General features: G+C 39.6%; 1 protein-coding gene across 5 annotated transcripts in view; it reads right to left on the reverse strand.

The window, feature by feature from the left end:
- cyth1b (cytohesin 1b) overlaps window positions 1-17,609 on the reverse strand; it is a 234,285-nt gene that overhangs the window by 122,188 nt on the left and 94,488 nt on the right. The window contains exon 1 of one of the 5 annotated variants that reach the window (XM_060844854.1): window positions 12,863-12,884. The exons of 3 other annotated variants lie outside the window; for them this stretch is intronic. In XM_060844854.1, the coding sequence (XP_060700837.1) occupies window positions 12,863-12,869 (7 nt within the window). In that variant the 5' untranslated portion in view covers window positions 12,870-12,884. Of the gene's footprint in view, window positions 1-3,747; window positions 3,868-12,862; window positions 12,885-17,609 lie in introns of those variants that run through there. One more of the 5 variants, XM_060844852.1, reaches the window with a different exon arrangement.

Raw genomic sequence — 17,609 nt, forward strand, 5'->3', positions numbered from 1 at the left:
TTAATCTCAGTAAAGATAATTTTAATATCTATACATTTCATATTTTCCTGCACCTCATTTTCAGTTAATTGGTATACAATTTAATTTATAAGAGGGAAAGAGTGACTATCTTTGAGGAGTAATCACTTATTTTATTATTTTCTTTACAGGAACAGACATTTAGCATTCCCTCAGGTTTAAGTAAACATTTGTACAGTCATCTACAGAAACTCTGATTACAAAACAGACTAATATTCAAAGAGGAAATTGCATCCTAAAGTTCTTACTGCCTCAAAGACCTTGGCTTCAGCTGTTAATTCACGGATATGTGTTTTTCCTCATGGAGTCAGGGAACTATGAAAAAGAAATTTGCTGCAGTCCAAGGCTCACCTGATATTAGTCGTCAGACCTCACTTATACTATATCAGTAAGTTGCTGGGTATCCCCAAGCAGCTTGATAGTAAGACCACTGCAGCTGATACACTGTAAGGCACTGAATTCCCACTTGTAGCATAGAGTCTGTTCTCCAGAGTGAAATATCAGCATAAGATACAGCTGAAACAGCAGTGTCAAGGATCATTAGGAAACAGAGCAGCAGCTAATTCCTGGCCCCAGATCTCTCGGGCAAAAAAAATGAAATGTTGCATCCTAATGCACTGATGTACTGTCCTGGGGTAAAATTTGCAAATGGTGTACACATCTGACCACATCCCCAAAGGTAATCCGTTTTGTTGTCAATGGTACATGTTGAATGCAATGGCTAAACCAATTGCATTATCACTAGTAAATTTGCAATATTTCAGCCATTTCCCATCTGTAGGTTTCCACCATATGCCTTTCACCTGCAACATTTTAAAGACCAGAAGAGTCTGACCAAGTATATAGCCTCTAAGACAGTACTAAAATAATATAATTTCAAATGACCTTGGATCAAAAATTATTAGGAATTAATTAAATATTTAGTGAACATCATTGTATAACATGAACTACAAGATATAGATAAATATATATAATATTTATTGAAAGGACTGCATGCAAGTCTAGTTGTGGTTTGTCAGTTATGAATTAATGTCTCTCAGCATTGGAGCAATATAAATTAAAAGACCTGCAAGATCATCAGCTCCACTGTGCCACTTAATGCATGCAGCATAAATAAAGGACAATTAATCAAAATATTAAAGAATCCATAAAGGGCACAGCAGATCACACCAAAATATACAAACTAAACCAATGGTCCTTGTTCTCTTATTAACCACACAATCTCCACAATAATGAATTGCATTCTCCAAAGCTGATGAAAGGTCAACTCAGATTACGTTAGAAGCATTTTCAAATTCACTCAACATTTTGAAGAGATTTTGACATTGATTATTGTGGATAGATGAGTTTTATTGCCACACAATTTCAATTCTGGTCACCCTGCTATAGGGTGGATATTATTAAACTGGAAAGGGCACAAAAAAAAAGAGTTTCAAGGATCTTAGAGACTGGAAGGCATGAGTTATAAGGAGAGGCCTGATAGGCTGGGACTTTTATTTCCTGCAGAGCAGGAGGCTGAGGGATCACCTTATAGAGGTTTATACAATCATGAAGGTCATAGATAAGGTGAATAGCCAAGTCTTTCCCCAGGGTAGGGGAATCTAAAACTTGCGAGCAGAGGTTTAAGGTGAGGGGGGAAAGATTTAAAAGGGACCAGAGGGGCGACATTATTACACAGAAGGTTGTGCATGTGTGGAATGAGCTACCAGAGGAAGTAATGGATGTAGTACAATTGAAACATTTAAAAGACATTCGGACAGGTACACGGATAGGAAGGGTCTAGATGGATCTGGGCCAAACATGGGCAAATGGAATAAGTTCAGTTTAGGAAACCTGGTTAGCATGGATGGGTTGGGCTGAATGGCCTGTGTCCATGCTGTATACTCTACAATAAATATACATACTACATTCAAATTTTTTTGTCCCTGTCACTGCACTGGAGAACAATGATTAAATAATTAATATAGCATTTATTAGGCCGAAAATTAAGTTGCATGTAAGAATTGTATTTAACGTAGTAAAATGTATTCAAGGCACTCTGTGGGACTGCAAACAGATTAAAATTGACAAACCCAAATTATCCAAATATATCGTACAAACAAGGAATGGAGGGGCAAAAGTTTGGGAAGAGGTTTGAGAGGCAAATAGGATGAATGACTTAAGCTGTTGTGATAGATGAGGCTTTTCAAGGTACATAACAATGTGGTAAGGTACTAGAGTTCAGGAAAGGAACTCAGAAAGGCACGGTTATGATGACTTTTTGACAGTGCTTTCCAAATTAATCAACTCAATACAATACATCAGACACAATGGAACATCAGCTGCAATAGCAGAAAAAAACTAAAACTTGCCCAAAACCATGAAAAAGGCAGAATTTGTGGAGCTCACACTTAATGAACTAATATGCCATTCTAGGAAAGCAGAAGCCACATTAAAATTCCCACATACCACACCACATGAAAGCAAAGGATCCTCACAGAATGAAGACATATGCCATTCTTAGTTATAAAATTATAAAAAGGAGCATGTTGTGTTACAAATTACCTAGTCAAAATGTCTTAAAGCCATCCAATGATAATTTAGCTTCCAAAACTTGCTTTTAAAACAACATGCTAAAATAGAATTAAATCTTTCAACTTGATGATGTTGGCCACCCAAACAAAATTCCGTGATTGCTCTGTGTTTTCTGAGCATAAATGCTTAAAAGAGTTACCATCAAGGCCGGGTAACCCATTTCAACATTGACAAATAATTTCTAATTTACGTGTTTTAAATCAATTTCTCTATAAGCATCCTAATTTCTTTTCAGTTCAGCAAACTATTCATACCAATTAAAGTTATTGACACATTCCATATACAACAGATGTAAAATGTAATACTCTGACAAACTGTGATGTCTGTCTCAAACAAGTTGAAACACAGCCTCTATTGTGCCCTTCACAATATGATTCTTACAGAACTCTCAGATAAAACGTTAATGCTTCACAAATGTAATGCTCACAAATCAATGATTTAACTTTCTTTTTAAGAAATTCAGGAAGACTATACCAAAGAGAAACAGCAACATCAGTTGTTACTGATAATAACTTGGACCTAAAAGCTTGCTTCACCCATTAAATGTTCTATTAATTAGTTCAAAAACAATTATGTTCATTATTTAAAGCAAGGTGTAACTCCATTCTTGGCAAGTTATAAAGGTAAAGAGTGTGGTGCTGGAAAAGCACAGGCAGTCAAAGCAGCATCTGAGGAGCAGGAGAATGAACTTTTCAAGCATAAGCCTTCATCAGTAATCAGCTCATTCAGGAAGAGCTCATTCAAGTCAATTCTCCTGCTCCTCAGATGCTGCCTGGCCGGCTGGGCTTTTCCAGCACCATATTCTTTGACTCTAATCTCCAGCATCTGCAGATCTTACTTTTTCCAAGTTATATAAGTAAGTAAGGTTAACTCTTGATTTAGTGCAAGATTTAACCTCTTCTCCCACAACTCTCCCATCCCTCCTAAAATAAAGATTATTTTTCATTTTGTAAGCTTACAAAAGTTGTAATTATGATAATAATTAAAATGATCATTTATATATCCATAATTTTATTCACGTATTTTATATTGTTACCAAAATTACAGACATAAGCAAATGTATATACTAATATGAAAACTAAACAGGCATCTTAATAGTCACCGGTGTGATTATCTAAAAAGGAAAAGGATTTCCTGGAATATATTTAAACTTACCAACACCACTTTCAGTATTCAGCACCATCGTTCCGGAATCTATGGCTCCGAATAATGTGTAAATAAGGAATATTTCAATGAAAGAGACAAAGCTGAAACCTAAGCTGGTGAAAAGAGATCTAAAAATTCTTAGCACAGCTCAAATAGTTAATAGCAGGTGGGGCTTACCAGTACCTACATTTCACGAGCCAATCCTGAACATCTATATTACTTTGTGTATTTTAAGTCTACTGCGTAACAACATCAAAACACCAATTGACTGTCAGTTAGATAGCTATATATGGAGGCAGCTAACTTTATTTGCAGCCAGCACTCTTGAGAAAGGCACACCCTCCTTATGCAGCTGAGCTGGCGACCTTTCTGTATGTTTCAGAAATGACTCAGTGAGCTTGGCATTCCCAGGCTCGTACATGTACATGCGAAAAGACAATTCAAGACCTGTTTCAAAATAACACAGACACACCAACATGCAAACACAAGTAACAGCAGATCCTAGGAACAGCATATAACTGATATATTTGAGGCTGCCTTTATTAACATACGGACATAGGAATTTGGAGCATGAATAGGCCATTTGACCCCTCAAGCCCGCTCGATTTGACATGGCTGATTTGATTGTAGCCTTTCTTGTCCTACCTTAACCTTTATACTTCCTTAAGGTCAGTCAAAAATTTATCTAACTCAGCCTTAAAAATATTAAATGATCATGCTTTCACTACTCTGAGGAATAGAATTCCACAAAACACAACCCTCAGAGAAAGAAAATCTTTTCAGTCTTGAATGAATTTTCTTTCCTAATTCTAGCCTATCCCAGTACATCCTTTCAAATCCTCTCAGGAGATCCTATCTTCCTCAGGGTCCGATGATTCAGAGACTGCAAACTCATTTTATTTCACGGAAATGCAGGGAAATAGCTTGACATCCTTTTTTTGTTTTACCTTCCCTTTGTAAACAAATGCTGATTTTAAACTGCATTCAAAACTGCAATTCACTTCTCCAACGTACAGTACTTAAAACCTTTTTCTTTAATTTTCTGTGACTCTAGATTCGAGATAAGCTTCCAAGCCCAGAATCACACCTCCACTAAGAACCCCAATTTCCATCTGTACAATACCACCTACCTTTGCCCATCTCATTTCACCTGCCCTCCTTGCCTCTCAGTTTGATGATACTAATGCACTCCCGACTGATCTCCCCATCCCCCATAAACTCAAGATCATTCAAAACTCCACTACCCATGTCTTAATTCACAGCAAGCGCAATTTCTGTCACCCCTGTGCTTATTGATCTAACTTGGAATATGGTGAAACAACATCTGGTTTTGAGAACTTTCATCTTGAGTTCAAATCTCTCACCATCTTGCTCCCTCCTTCATCTTCGTGATTGCTTCTAGTACCACATCCCTCCATGATATCTGTACTCCATTAATCTTGGTCTCTTGTATGTCTCAAATTTACTTGCTCCACTTAATTATTTAGGCCTTCTCTACACAATACAGCTCAGCCTCCCAACTTCAGTTTCTTCTTTTCTCCCCCCTCAAAATCTACTTTTTTGATCAAGCTTTTCGATAACGCTCCTAAACTGTGCCTTGGGACATTTTGTTACATTAGAAGGCACTACATGAAGTTGTTTTTCTAAACTGCAGTACGATGAACATTTATAATTCTTTGTTGAAATGTCCTTGCCCTCTTGGATTTACACTGAACCTTCTACGCCACACCCATTCCTTCATTCCAAATTATTTTCATCTCTGGAACATAATCTACCTACACCTCTTCCACCCTCAATCTTGATTAAACTCTAACATATCTCCATGCAATTTGACTGCTCCAATGGTCTCAGCAAGGTCTCCACCTCCAAAAACTCCAGTGCTATACATCAAACATCCAATCCTCTGCCCAAGTAAATCAAGCGCATTTTTCAAGCTAATTTTCAAACCACAATCTGCCGTTCTACACATTGCATTAAAACAAATTGCAAGAAACATGAATACCTGTGGGGCTAGGAAAATAGACACTCTGATTTTCACTAAAATCAGTTTCATCCCCCAGTGTAAGAGTTTGGATTGAAAACTTTGCAATTGCTCGTTACTGCTCTAGAAAATCTTAATGTGTCTTCAAGCCAAGTTTCAGTCCATCGATTCATGGAACAGGATGGAAAACAGCTGATTCCATTGTATGACACAACTCTTTTTGCAGTACCTCAAACCACGACGCTTTATTTTCTCCACCTACCACTCGATACCGAACCTTTATTCTCCAAGAGGAATTTCAGCATATTGTCATGTAACCCCAAATAATTTTTGCTACGTCGTAAAAGAATGAAAACTTTTGATAACTGAGCACAAAATAAGAAAATTCAACTGATCTCTCATCAAAACTCCATATATACCTGACATTAGCCCTCAGTGCTCTGTTTAGATAGCATGCGAATATTTGCAGTTTTTCCCTTATCAATGTTGAATTTTTGCAGATTTCTTTGCATTATCTGCAATACTCAGCTTGTGCTTCAAGAGAATTATCTGCTGAATCAACTCTGTAAATGTTTTAACTTTGAGCGTACAAGGCACAAGTTAGGTAATGAATAATAGCTTACATCAGATTGAGTTGAAAGGCTGCAATTTAAAAGGGTTCAGACAGTCTCAAACAGCAAGCAATGCTCGGTTAATGAAATTGTTTTCTAAAAATTAAATTCTTTCACTGACATATTATAATACAATAAAGTTATTTTAATAAAGTGATCATGCCTGTAGGAACTTTGGTGCATTTGCAAAGTGCTGAATGATGATGAAAACACAATACTAACAAAAATAATGTTAGATCTCTTTAATCAACCTGTTCAGACATATTATGACATACCTCTGAAACAGATGGGACTTGAACCTGTGTCTTGTAACCCTGAGGTAGGGGTATCGGTATTGTACCACAAGAGCCCATTAAAGAGGGATGAAGCTAGAGTCTCGTATCTAGATATTTTCCAATCAACCTATTCAGACTCCTGATGCAGGTGGGACTTGAACCTGGAATTTCTGGTCGGAATACAACCATTGTACCACAAAAGCCCCCTAATTTATATGGTGTAGGTATTGTCTGGACAACCTGTTCTGACATGTTACAACACTCTTCTGAGGCAGGTGGGACATGAACCTGGGCCTCTTGGTTCAAAGTTAGGGACACCACGTGAGCTCCTCCACAGACTACAACACAGCGTACAATCATGTGCCACATAATTGGCCTGTCAGCAAAATCAAAGCCATGGAATAAAAGGGGCAGTGGAAGCATTGATGTAAAATTGCACAAGTGACAAGAAACAATTGTTTTTCAAATTGGTGCAAGTAGTATAGTGTTCCTCAGCAGTCAAAACTTGCACCATTGCTTCACTTGATCTAAATGAATGAACTCCATTTCAGCATGCAAGCAGGGCACAAGTTTTTAAAAATTCAGATAACATGAAACTCAGAAATAGAGAAGGACTTCAAAAGGACATAGGAGAGCTGATGGAATGGCTGGGCACACAGCAAATGAAATTAAACAGAAAAGCGTGAAACGATAGGATAAGGGGAGGATCTGGGCAGTTAATGGCTTAATGGGCCGAATGGCCTCTTTCTGAACTGCAGGGATTCAATGATCTGCTTTGGTTGGAAAAATAAAGCCAGCAATATGAAGTAAAAGAATTCAATTCTGAAAGGGTGTAACAGATGAACATAGGCAGACCTACCAGAAGAAAGCCATAGCAGTCAGTTCTCTGGCACTGAGCCTGACACTGTGGCAAAGAAGGGAAGGGGGCAGAATAGGAAAGTACTCGTGGTAGGGGACTCGATAGTTAGGGGAATCGACAGGAGATTTTGTGGTCAGGATCGGGATTCCCGGAAGGTATGTTGCCTCCCTCGTGCCAGGGTCCGGGACGTCTCCAATCGGGTGTATAAGGTTCTAAAAGGGGAGGATGAACAGCCAGAGTCTTGTTACATATTGGCACTAAGGATATAGCCAGGAAATGGATCGAAGATATAAAAAGTGATTTCAGGGGGTTAGGATGGAAGTTGCAAAGCAGGACGAGCAGAGTAGCGTTCTCTAGTTTACTACCGGTGCCACGAGATAGCGAGTCGAGGAACAGGCAGCGGGCGCAGCTTAATACGTAGCTGCGCAGCTGGTGTAGGAGGAAGGGCTTTGGATATGTTGATAATTGGGATGCCTTCTGGGGAAGGTGGGACCTGTTCAAGGAGGACGGGTTGCATCTGAACTGGAAGGGGACCAATGTCCTGGGTGGAAGGTTTGCTCGAGTAGTTCAAGAGGGTTTAAACCAATACGGCAGAGGGGTGGGAACCTGAGCTGTATACCGGAGGTGAGAGTTGATGAAAATGAGGCAATAGCAAGAAGTAGACCAGCGAGTGGGAAAGATTTTCCTGGGAAGGAACCAAGGTATCAATTAAAGTGTGTTTGCTTTAACGCAAGGAGTATCAGGAATAAAAGTGACGAACTTAGAGCATGGGTCAGTATCTGGTGCTATGATGTTGTGGCCATAACAGAGACATGGGTTTCTCAGGGGCAGGAATGGTTGCTGGATGTTCCAGGGTTTACAGCATTTAAAAAGAATAGGGAGGGGGGAGAAAGAGGAGGGACACTACTAATCAGAGGGGGGTATCACAGCTACAGAAGCTTCCACTGTCGAAGAAGATCTGCCTACCGAGTCAGTATGGGTGGAAATTAGGAACAGCAAGAAAGCAGTCACCTCTTTAGGGGTTTACTACAGGCCCCCCAATAGCAGCAGGGAGATGGAAGAAAGCATAGGTCGGCAGATTTTGGAAAAGTGTGGACGCAGTAGGGTTGTTGTAATGGGTGACTTTAACTTTCCCAATATTGATTGGAACCTCCTTCGAGCAGAAGATTTGAATGGAGCTATTTTTGTAAGGTGTGTTCAGGAGGGTTTCCTAACTCAGTATGTTGACAGGCCGACGAGGGGAGAGGCCATTCTAGACTTAGTGCTCGGAAACGAGCCGGGGCAGGTATCAGATCTTGTGGTGGGAGAGCATTTTGGTGATAGTGACCACAACTGCCTCACATTCTACATTGCTATGGAGAAGAAGAGGATTAGGCAAAATGGGAGGATATTTAATTAGGGAAGAGGAAACTATGATGCGATTAGACATGAGTTAGGAAGCATGGATTGGGAGCAATTGTTCCATGGTAAAGGCACTATAGACATGTGGAGACTGTTTAAGGAACAGTTATTGCAAGTGATGAATAAATACATCCCTCTGAGACAGGCAAGAAACGGTAAGATAAAGGAACCTTGGATGACGAGAGCAGTGGAGCTTCTCGTCAAATGGAAGAAGGTAGCTTACATAAGGTGGAGGAAGCTCGGGTCAAGCTCTGCTCTACACAATTACAGGCAGGCGAGGAAGGAGCTTAAAAATGGTCTGAGGAGAGCCAGGAAGGGGCACGAGAAAGGCTTGGCAGAACGGATTAGGGAGAACACAAAGGCATTTTACACTTATGTGAGGAATAAGAGAATGGTCAAAGAAAGAGTAGGGCCAATCAGGGATAGCATAGGGAATTTGTGTGTGGAGTCTGAGGATGTAGGGGAAGCCCTAAATGAGCTTTTTGCTTCTATCTTTACGAAAGAAACAAACTTTGTAGTGAATGAAACCTTTGAAGAGCAGGTGTGTATGCTGGAATGGATAGAGATAGAGGAAGCTGATGTGCTGAAAATTTAGTCAAACATTAAGATTGACAAGTCGCCAAACCAGGACCAGATTTGTCCTCGGCTGCTTTGGGAAATGAGAAATGTAATTGCTTCGTCACTTGCGAAGATCTTTTCATCCTCGCTCTCCACTGGAGTCGTACCTGAGGACTAGAGAGAGGCAAATGTAATTCCTCTCTTCAAGAAAGGAAATAGGGAAATCCCCGGCAATTACAGATCAGTAAGTCTCATGTCTGTCGTCTGCAAGGTGTTAGAAAGGATTCTGAGGGATAGGATTTATGACCATCTGGAAGAGCATGGCTTTGTGAGGGGCAGGTCATGCCTCACAAACCTTATCGAATTCTTTGAGGATGTGACTAGAAAAGTTGATGAGGGTCGAGCTGTGGATGTGGTGTAAATGGACTTCAGCAAGGCATTTGATAAGGTTCCCCATGGTAGGCTCATTCAGAAGGTGAGGAGGAATGGGATTCAGGGGAACATAGCTGTCTGGATACAGAATTGGCTGGCCAATAGAAGATAGCGAGTGGTAGTAGAAGGAAAATATTCTGCCTGGAAGTCTGTGGTGAGTGATGTTCCACAGGGCTCTGTCCTTGGGCCTCTATTGTTTGTAATTTTTATTAATGACTTGGATGAGGGGATTGAAGGATGGGTCGGCAAGTTTGCAGATGACACAAAGGTTGGAGGTGTCATTGACAGTATAGAGGGCTGTTGTAGGCTGCAGCTGGACATTGACAGGATGCAGAGATGGGCTGAGAGGTGGCAGATGGAGTTCAACCTGGATAAATGCGAGGTGATGCATTTTGGAAAGTCAAATGTGAAAGCTGAGTACAGGATTAAGGATAGGATTTTTGGCAGTGTGGAGGAATAGAAGGATCTTGGGGTGCAGATACATAGATTCCTTAAAATGGCCACCCAAGTGGACAGGGTTGTGAAGAAAGCATATGGTGTTTTGGCTTTCATTAACAGGGGGATTGAGTTTAAGAGTCGTGAGATCTTGTTGCAGCTCTATAAAACTTTGGTTAGACCGCACTTGGAATACTGTGTCCAGTTCTGGTCGCCCTCTTATAAGAAAGATGTGGATGCTTTGGAGAGGGTTCAGAGGAGGTTTACTAGGATGCTGCCTGGACTAGAGGGCTTATCTAGAGGACTAGAGGTTGACTGAGCTAGGAGTTTTTTCATTGGAGAAAAGGAGAAGAGGGGACCTAATTGAGGTATACAAGATAATGAGAGGCATAGATAGAATCGATAGCCAGATACTATTTCCCAGGGCAGAAATGACCAACATGAGGGGTCATTGTTTTAAACTGGTTGGAGGAAAGTATAGAGGGGATGTCAGAGGCGGGTTCTTTACACAGAGAGTTGTGAGAGCATGGAATGCGTTGCCAGCAGCAGTTGTGGAGGCAGAGTCATTGGGGACATTTAAGAGACTCCTGTACATGCATATAGTCACAGAAATTTGAGGGTGCTTACATGAGGATAAGTGGTCAGCACAACATCGTGGGCTGAAGGGCCTGTTCTGTGCTGTACTGTTCTATGTTCTAAATGTTGAAGGTGGAAGGGTGGTTAATATGACAGACCAGGGTATTGGGCTTCAGAAATAGCAATAAGTTGCTAAAGCAAAGAGTTTATGGCAAACTTTTATAAAATTCTGGTTCAGCCTCAAGTGAAATGTGTACAATTCAAAGACCACATTTTAAGGAAAATGTGAAGCCGTGAGAGTGTGCAGAAAAATTCATGATAATTTCAGGGAAGAGGAGCTTCAGTTACATGTATCTGTACTGGGAAATGTGAGGCTATTCTCATTAGAGAAGGAAATTCAAACACTAATATTTGATATAAATGTTCAAAATAATGAAGAGCCTTTACAGAATAGATAGGGAGAAACCTGAAGACACTAGTTTCAGTTTATTGTGGCATTAGAAAACCATTTTTACACTGAAAATGGTTAATTCCCTGCCTGAGAGCATGGAGCTGGATTCAAACAAGCCCTTCAAAAATCAATCAGATAATTATCTGAAAAGAAAAATTGTATGGTTGTAGGGAAAAGGTGTGGTAATAAGGCTGAGAGAGCTGGCATATACACAAAGGACCAAATGGCCTTCCTCTGCGATGTCATACTATGAGCCAAAGTCAATGTCAAAAACCTAAGCCATATAATTCTGTGAAGGTAGAAAAATCAATCTCTGTCAATTCAGATGACAAGAGACAGTATACCCTTAGAGGTATTGAGCATAGGGAACAGGCCAGTTGCACTCTATTTATAGAAGAGGTTTACATGCAGTAGTCCCACTCAATCAATAACCAATTGGGCTATCTACATCTAATATAACTGAGAAGAACGAGTTGTTGTCTGATTTGCAAAACGCACCTGAAAATTGCATCAGGCCAGTTTGCTGCACATAAGGATAAGCTGAGATGATCACAGTCACTCAATTTTTAACCACCTACTGTCTGTGTTGGCTGATGTTTAAACAGTGCTTTGCACAACCCTGAGTGTTTCACTGCCAATGAAGTACTTCATTTAAGTGCAGCCACTGCTGTAATTTAGGAAAGGCAGAATTTGCGCTCTGCAAGCTCCCATTAACAGCACTGAGCAAAGGACCAGATCATCCATTTTGATGCTCCTGATTGAGGGATAATATTGGACAATACACAATATTGGATAACATTGGATAACTCCCACAACTCTCTTCAAAATAAAGAGATGGCATATATTTAAATCTACAGACAGAAGGGGCTCTGAGTTTGCAATAATTCTTTAGAGTTGCACAGGAGAGTCAGCTTTGATTTTGTGTTCAAGTCTGAAAGCAGAATCAGAACCCGGGAGCTTAGGAGTCAGTGGCAAAAATGCAAACAACTGAGCCACGGCTCATATGTACGAAATTATACCAAACAATTAAAAATGGTCCTCTGAATTTTAATTATTTCAACGTTGTCAGTTAGATGAACAAACAAAAGCATCAACACGGTTTCAATAAAAACCTAACAACTGTTTATTTCCCTTATCAATTCTGATAAAATACATAGGAATTAAAAACAACCCATTTTTCTTTACAACTGCTATATAATCATAGAATTTCCTGTTTTTCTTTTAGAAATTCTAAGTGGCTTTTTTCAGACTGACAGCATGTTTCCTGGAAAGATGGTCATCAAAATGAGTGTATCACTTAAAATCATACACTGAGAGCAATGTAACCAAGCAGCTTGTATATTCCACATCTAGGGTGCAAGGATGGTATTAATTTATAGCATATACAGTAAACAAATACCAGTAATGTAAGGACACAGTCTGCAATTCTCTACGCACATGCAACAGTGTGTAATAATTACAGGCGTTTCCTGATTTACGAACATCCAACTTACAAACACATATACTTAGGAACACAATTTCATACAGGGATGTAAGTTTACAGACCTGACATACAATACTTCCACTATTTACGAATGCTCCTTTATATTGTCCCGCAATGTGCTCCAACTTATGTACAACTTGACTCGCAAATAGTCTCCAAAAAGAAACCATTTACAATCCAAAGACTGCCTGTACAACGTAACTAAATTTCCCAAAGAACTTCATTGGCACATTACCAAATAAGTTTGATGGTCAGAAGAGATATTAAGACCAAAAGCTTGGCCAAAGTTGTAGATTTTAAAGAGTGTCAAAAATGATGGAAGAAAGGCAGAGAGGCAATTCCAGTCCTTCGGGCCTTCACACAGCTGCTAATGAGAGATTCTCAAAAGGCCAGGTTTGAAGAGTACTAATATTGTCAGGTTGTATGCTTCGAGGAGATTACAGAAATAGGTAGTTATGATCCTATACAGCCATTTAGGCCTATGCTTGTTAAATTTTATCAGAATGAGAGGGAAGCTAATTAAGATACACAAGATGCTAAAGGGGATTAACCAAGTAATCATGGAGCAGATATGTCCCCCTGTGAGGCAATCTAGAAAAAGAGGACATAGTTTTAGATGTGCCAGCCTTCAGCCTAACACTAAGATGCGGAGGAAGTGCTTATTTCAAAGAGTTGTGAATCTATGGAATTCAATAGTGCGGAATGCAGTGATTGATGGAACACCACATAAATTTAAGTAGGAAGTATTCAAATTTTTTTATGAGAAACAAGTTAAAATGTTATGAGGATTAGACAGAAAAATAGAGGTAAGGCCAAGATGAGGTCAACCAGGATCACTGTCATTGGTGGAGCAGGTTCGAGAGGCTGAATAGCCTATTCCTACTCAGAGTTCTTCTGTTCTGAGAAGGATTTGATTTTTGAAACAGAACATTGGTTTACTTGGAGCCTTGATAGGTCAAGACGCGCAGGGGCAAATGCTGACAGCAGTTTATAATGTTTAAGTTTATGAAGAGCAAAACATGGGAGGCCGGCCATTGGAACAGTCAAACCCAAAAGTAACAGAAGCAAGCGATCCAGCTTTGAGTAGGCTGAGGTGAGGTGGAATCAAACGCTATTACAGAGACGAAATAGCCAATCTTAGTGATAACAAAGTTGTGCATTCAGAAACTCACTTCACTCCCAAACAAAGAGCAAAAGAAGGATCAACAAAGAGATTTTAAAAGATACACTGTTAACATTGTAATTGGAGGTTTCCAGTTCAAACGTAGACTGGGTAAGTGGGTGTATAGCAAATTTTACTTTGGAGACTCTGTTAAATGCTGTCTCTGTTGGAGCTTTTAGGGCAGTCACATTACAATTTTAACAGGAGATTCCAGGCAGAAACAAAGACTAAAATTTGGTGCTTTCTGAAAGTGGGCTAATATATCATATGTGGATTTCTAGTCCTGCAACATCTCCTCAAAGTGGAAAGCATTTTTGGAAAATAAAACATTTCCAACTCAATTAATTAGAGATCTTTGAATGAGAAAGAAAATTGCCTGGCCTTGATGGAAACTGGGGACAGGGATGGGGGGTGGGGAATAATGGTAGGGGTAGCAGATGTGACCCAATGACCGACAGCCAGCGTTTGTGAGGTGGTGTCCTAAAGCAAGGATTATCAGAAATAATCACAAGGGACAAAAAGTCATTGCACCAGTTACAGTTTGGTTTTTTCTTTACTCTTGACACAATTGAACTGCTGTCATGGAATGCAATGCAAATTCCTTACATTAGTAAACAAGGCATCATTCACCTACTTCACACAGCTTTGCCCTGTAAATTGAATGATGTTGCTAGTGTCAGTTTTTGAGAGGCTGAAAAAGGTCTGAAACATAAGAGTGAGTGTTCAAGTCACCTTGTCAGCTCCTGCCACTTGCAATTTGGTAGTACTTGTTTGCAAATGAAACAAATTGAAGGTCCCATTTGTTTTCAGCAGAAGCTTCTGGTACCAAGTCTCATCCAATCCTCAGTGTGTGCAGAGTACACATTATGAACAGAAGGATGGGGAGGTTGTCCTTTGTACCAGCTCCAATCCAAATGCTGTCCTCATGCCATCTCAGGGGGAAAAAAATCAGAAAGTTTTCCATCATCATGATAGAAATGGAATCACCTTTTAAAAGTGAATTATTTTGGGCAAGGATTCTGCCAGGAAATCTGACATTTCAGTGGGAAAAAATTGAAAATGTTCATTTATTGCTAAATCACACACCAAACACTCTACCCCCTTTGTGTTTTTATAGCAGCATTCACACTCAACAAGTACAATTTCTGCCCATACTCATATGTCAGCATCTCAGCATAAACTCTACTCTACAACCATAAAATATGTGTCTGTGTAATCAGAGATGTTACAAAACTGAGAAATAAATGGGCAGCTGTATCAAGTTTTGGAAGTTTGGCATGAAGACGACTTATCTCTGAAGATAGATCCTGATAGCATTCAGGTAGAGAGTATTTTAAGTCTAAATAAAGATTGCTAATGTTTGGATTGTACCATGATTCCTGCTGGCACGCTTTGAATGACTGCTTTGTAAATGCACTAATAATCACTTGCTGTTCCTTTGTATATGGGGTATAAGTTGATTTTGGAATGTAATGCAAGATGGGCAGAGATAGCAATTTGGCACTTGCTTTCAAAAGTCTGCCCTAATTCATTGTGCACTCACTTCAATGCAAGTTGCGTTATTAGCTATTTTGTACAGACTGAATGAGTTTACACTGAACAGCTTGAACCAAATACCAATACAGAATTGTGAAAATAAATACATTATATTGAGAATGTCCTCCCCAAACAAGACAATAAAAACTCAAACTATATTCAAAAGCAACTACTCAACTTTTTTTTGTTTTAAGAAAAGAAGGCACACTATTGTGGAATGGCAAACTGTACTAGAGGACTCGTCATACTGTGGAATTGTCTTGTGGCTTTTCCACAACAGTGAGTCAATTTAAGGCATGGCACTGTTAAGTAGTACTGAGTGAAAGAGAGCACAATGAAAAACAAAAAACTGGAGGGAAAGTCTACATTGGGTACATTCTGGTGACTCAAGGAGGGCAGGGTTGCAAAAGTTCTTACTGATACAAAAATTTGACAATAAATAAGAAAGCACAAGCATCCTCCCAAAAATGGGGAAAAGTGTGAAAAATTAAAAAGTGTAAAAATGTACATGTCAGCATCTTCAGAAATATAAAATATATTAATATTTATGAGCGATCCTTCATTTTGATTGAGCTTTGTATTCCCAGCATTTTCTTTTTTGCATTTCAGATTTCCAATGTTGGACATCATTATTTTTTGCCTGCACTGAATAACATTAGAAACTTTATGTAGCCATTGCCAATTAGCATGAGAAAAAGTGAAATAAAATATTCCATTTTAATATTTTAATTTGTGGATATTCTAGTCAATTGCATCCCATCTGCTTATTCTGATGAAAAAAAACTAACAACTGGAGGCGGCTTGTTCGGCAGTAATGGTGAAGCAGTGTACATATGCCTGGACTACATTAAAGCCTGCCTATTTTCTGAGCATCCTGCACTTAAAATCAAGCCAGCCCATTCATCAAATTCATCAATTGGTTTTACTACTTATCCAGCAATGTCTTACATACTGCACTTGAACTTGTATGTATACCACCTTATACTGCAAAAACAACATCGGTTTAATTGTGGGAGTAAAGAACTATATAAAATAGTTACAAAACACACCAATTGAATGTGTTGTAAAAAATGGAAGGCACTATGATTGCTTTCTTCCCCCACCAGTTCCTGAGATTCAACTTGTAAATCAGCTTTCCCGTTATCTTTATATCCAAGTTTGGGACATCTTGTGGTGCAGATTCACAAGGTTCACAGGCTGTACACCACTTGTTTAATATTTAGCAATCTTCTGTGTGAACCACATGACCACCCAGCAAAGCTGAGTTCCGACAACTATACATACAAACCAAGTATGCTGCACGTTCGAAGAACCTTTATTTTGGGAATTTGTCCTGACATTTGATGGGGCAAACAGATCTCAGACAGTGAAGCTGGAATGGTTTTATTAGCTTTATGAAATACTAGTAGATTGACCATAATGAAGCAATGTAAGAACCACTGTTTGACACACACTGATCTTTGGTTCAATATAAATACCATGCTCTTTCCAAAGGCTTGCTTTTGCTAGGTGACGCTTACTTTGTCACACAGTATTGTATATTTGGAGCTTTCCAAAACCTCTGTAATGAACTGAGGGCTGTGATTAGATTAGATTCTGTACAGCGTAGAAACAGGCCCTTCAGCCCAACCAGTCCACACTGACCCTCCGAAGAGTTACCCAACCAGACCCACTTCCTTCTGACTAATGCACCTAACACTATGGGCAATTTAGCATGGCCAACTCACCTGACCTGCACATCTTTGGACAGTGGGAGGAAATCCACGCAGACACGGGGAGAATGTTGAGTTTGCACACAGACAGTTGCCAAAGGCTGGAATTGAACCTGGGACCCTGGTGCTGTGAGGCAGCAGTATTAACCATTGAGCCACCGTGCCACCCTATTTTAAAGCTTCTGTATCTTTGTGCACATAGCCAGAAAAAGATTCATATAAGATCTCTGTGTTTAAACATATTGCCAGACTGGTGAAATAATCAACAAAAAAAAACACAAAATGTTCACTGGAGTATGTGCTATGAGAATGTAGTAGCCTGCAAACATGAGTTCATTGACTCAGTAGCTCTTGATTAACCTTTGTACCAACTCTGGGCCTTTGTTTGTTGAAGAGGAT

Source organism: Hemiscyllium ocellatum, chromosome 25 (genome assembly GCF_020745735.1).
Source record: "Hemiscyllium ocellatum isolate sHemOce1 chromosome 25, sHemOce1.pat.X.cur, whole genome shotgun sequence".
Classification (NCBI taxonomy): domain Eukaryota; kingdom Metazoa; phylum Chordata; class Chondrichthyes; order Orectolobiformes; family Hemiscylliidae; genus Hemiscyllium; species Hemiscyllium ocellatum.